At 49.5% G+C, this 2,316-nt stretch overlaps 1 protein-coding gene across 1 annotated transcript in view; it reads right to left on the reverse strand.

The window, feature by feature from the left end:
* Window positions 1-2,113: 2,113 nt before the first annotated feature.
* Window positions 2,114-2,316, reverse strand: part of KLHL12 (kelch-like family member 12) — a 22,754-nt gene continuing 22,551 nt past the window's right edge. Inside the window, exon 11 of the mRNA XM_009881347.1 lies at window positions 2,114-2,240. Coding sequence (XP_009879649.1) covers window positions 2,114-2,240 — 127 coding nt within the window. The remainder of the gene's footprint in view (window positions 2,241-2,316) is intronic.

Genomic DNA, 2,316 nt, shown 5'->3' on the forward strand with positions numbered 1-2,316 from the left:
TGAAATCACTGAGTCCTTCCTCATGAATACTGCACTCTGCCAAGTGGGTCCTTTTACCTTCTTGGTTCCTCACATATTTCTTACTGGCTAAAGAGTGACAGAGTTGTTCTTCCTGAGGGACACGTGTTAGAGAGCCTATTTGAAATCTAGAATAACAGGTCAGAGGTTTACTAGGGGACCAGGTGGTGGATGAGCATTCAGAGTCGTGGAAGGCTGCTGAGGCAGGATGCTGCACTTTGCCTTGAAATCAACAGAAGGTTTTGGGGAGGCATTTTGTAGCTACACCATCAACAGACGAATTAATACTGGGCTCCATTCATCCCACATTTCCATGCTGGACAAAAGAGCTGTGATTTTTTGCAACTGCAAGCTCTATTATAGCAGTATTATCGCAGACTTTTCCTCATCTCTGCTGCCACAATCTTCTCAAGCAGATCTTGCAACAAATTCACCCTGCAAGTCCTACAGGCCCGACAGGTTTTTGTGCCATGCATCCCAGCGGATGGAGCAGTTGTTTTTCACTACCACGCTGAAGCTGCAGGACAGAGGCACAGCTGCAGGTGGCTGCCTGCTCTAACAGGGGGTTGGTACATACCCTCCACGCAGTAGTTAGACTCATCTTGAACACAGAGAACAGAAGCTAAATTCCCACTGGCTCAGGAAATATTTTATTCTTTATATTTTCATTAAAAAATAAACATAGGAAACAAAACCACAGAACACTTGTGTGATAGAAACAAACGCAGAAGGTCAGAGCGTTGGCTGAAAGTGCATAATTAAGTCATGCTACCACGTCCCTGATCCCACCCTGTCCCCCAAGCACGGAGTCAGCAGTAAGCTCAACGAGCAGCACTACACAGAGCCCAGGCACTGCGGGGGCCAAGCTGATGGCAGAGGAGAGCCCGTGCTCCCAGAAACACAGCAAGGCAGGAGACATGCTGAGGAGAGAGTGCTCTAGTGAGCCAGTGATGAAGCTCTCACTTGGGGTTCGTGGGGCAGGCGAAGGATAGCTGGTGTAAGAGGATGTGGAGCTACAAGGCAGGGGAATAAACAGCTGAGAACAAAGGGCAAAACGGAAGCCTGGATGTCACTCCAAAACGGCCCTGGAAGCAGAAAAGTCCTAGATAAAAGGAAAATCAACACAATGAACTTGACTGAAAGGCTGATGTGAGTGTGTTGGACAGAGGGCTGTCCAGGGAGGAACCCCAGTCACTCACTAACAAGCTCTACAGGGATAGTAGCAATTGTGTCCCTACTTTCAGGGCCTCAGCCTCTGCAAGGTGTCCTCTCCACAGGAGTGGGAGCAAAGGCACTGCCGCATCACAGCAAGGCTCCTGCTGCCAGAAAATACTGGCTCTGTCAAGCTTTCTGAGGGTAATATGATGTGATGAACCTTGCTGAGCCCCCTGATCAGAGCAGAAATGCTGCAGACCTGCTTCTACACCAGGCAATGAGCTTTACCCCTTGCCCCCTGCAGCCTCAGGCTTTTGGGTCTCAGTAGTTGACAGCTTTAATCTGCGACTCCTTTTGTGTGCAGACCTGCGAGGAACCTGCAGACACAGCTACAGTGCAGGACCCCCTTACACATGCTCACTCAATTTGGCTCTGCACTGATGTGTGCTTGAGGAGCATGTTTAAACATTCAGTATGTACAAGATGATTTGAAGCTGGAACATAAGAGCAACTGGATTCACCCTCACACATCCACGTGGCTGAGAGCAACCAAAGGACCTGCGTGGTCCTGCAGTGGCTGAAGAGACCACCCAGTTGTATGTACATGTCCTTGGAAGCATTCACCAGGCTGGCTGATGCCAAGGCTGGGGGCATCTCTGCTCTGCCGATAGACTTAGCCACAGGAACAGCAGAGAATGCAGCTTTTCCCGACCTACTTCACCACCTTTCTCCAGCTTCACACAGAGCCCCCGATTTCAAATGACTGCTGAGATAACACGTTTATGCACATGCTCTAGTCAAAAGCAGCAAAGAAAGCTGCTGTCCTGATGCCTATTTCCACAGGATCCACAACTCTCAAGAACAGTCACTGCAAATCACTTGGGACTCTTTCTCTGGCTGAGACTTTTTAGGATGTTCTTCTTTGTAGGTTCCCTCCAGATCACTTCTCCCGAAGGACGCAGACTCCAGCATCACAGCGCTGCATCCCCAGGGAGGTTACCACTTCCCAGTTGTCAATGATGGGATCGTAGCATTCAATGCTGCTCAGCAGTGAGTTGCCATCGTATCTGCAAGGATAGAAAGTTACAGGTGAGGAATGTCGCTGAAGGAAGAGGTTGAGATGTTCAGAGCCCTTCCTGGGGA

This window comes from Charadrius vociferus, unplaced genomic scaffold, assembly GCF_000708025.1.
Source record: "Charadrius vociferus isolate BGI_N301 unplaced genomic scaffold, ASM70802v2 scaffold333, whole genome shotgun sequence".
Taxonomy (NCBI): Eukaryota; Metazoa; Chordata; class Aves; order Charadriiformes; family Charadriidae; genus Charadrius; species Charadrius vociferus.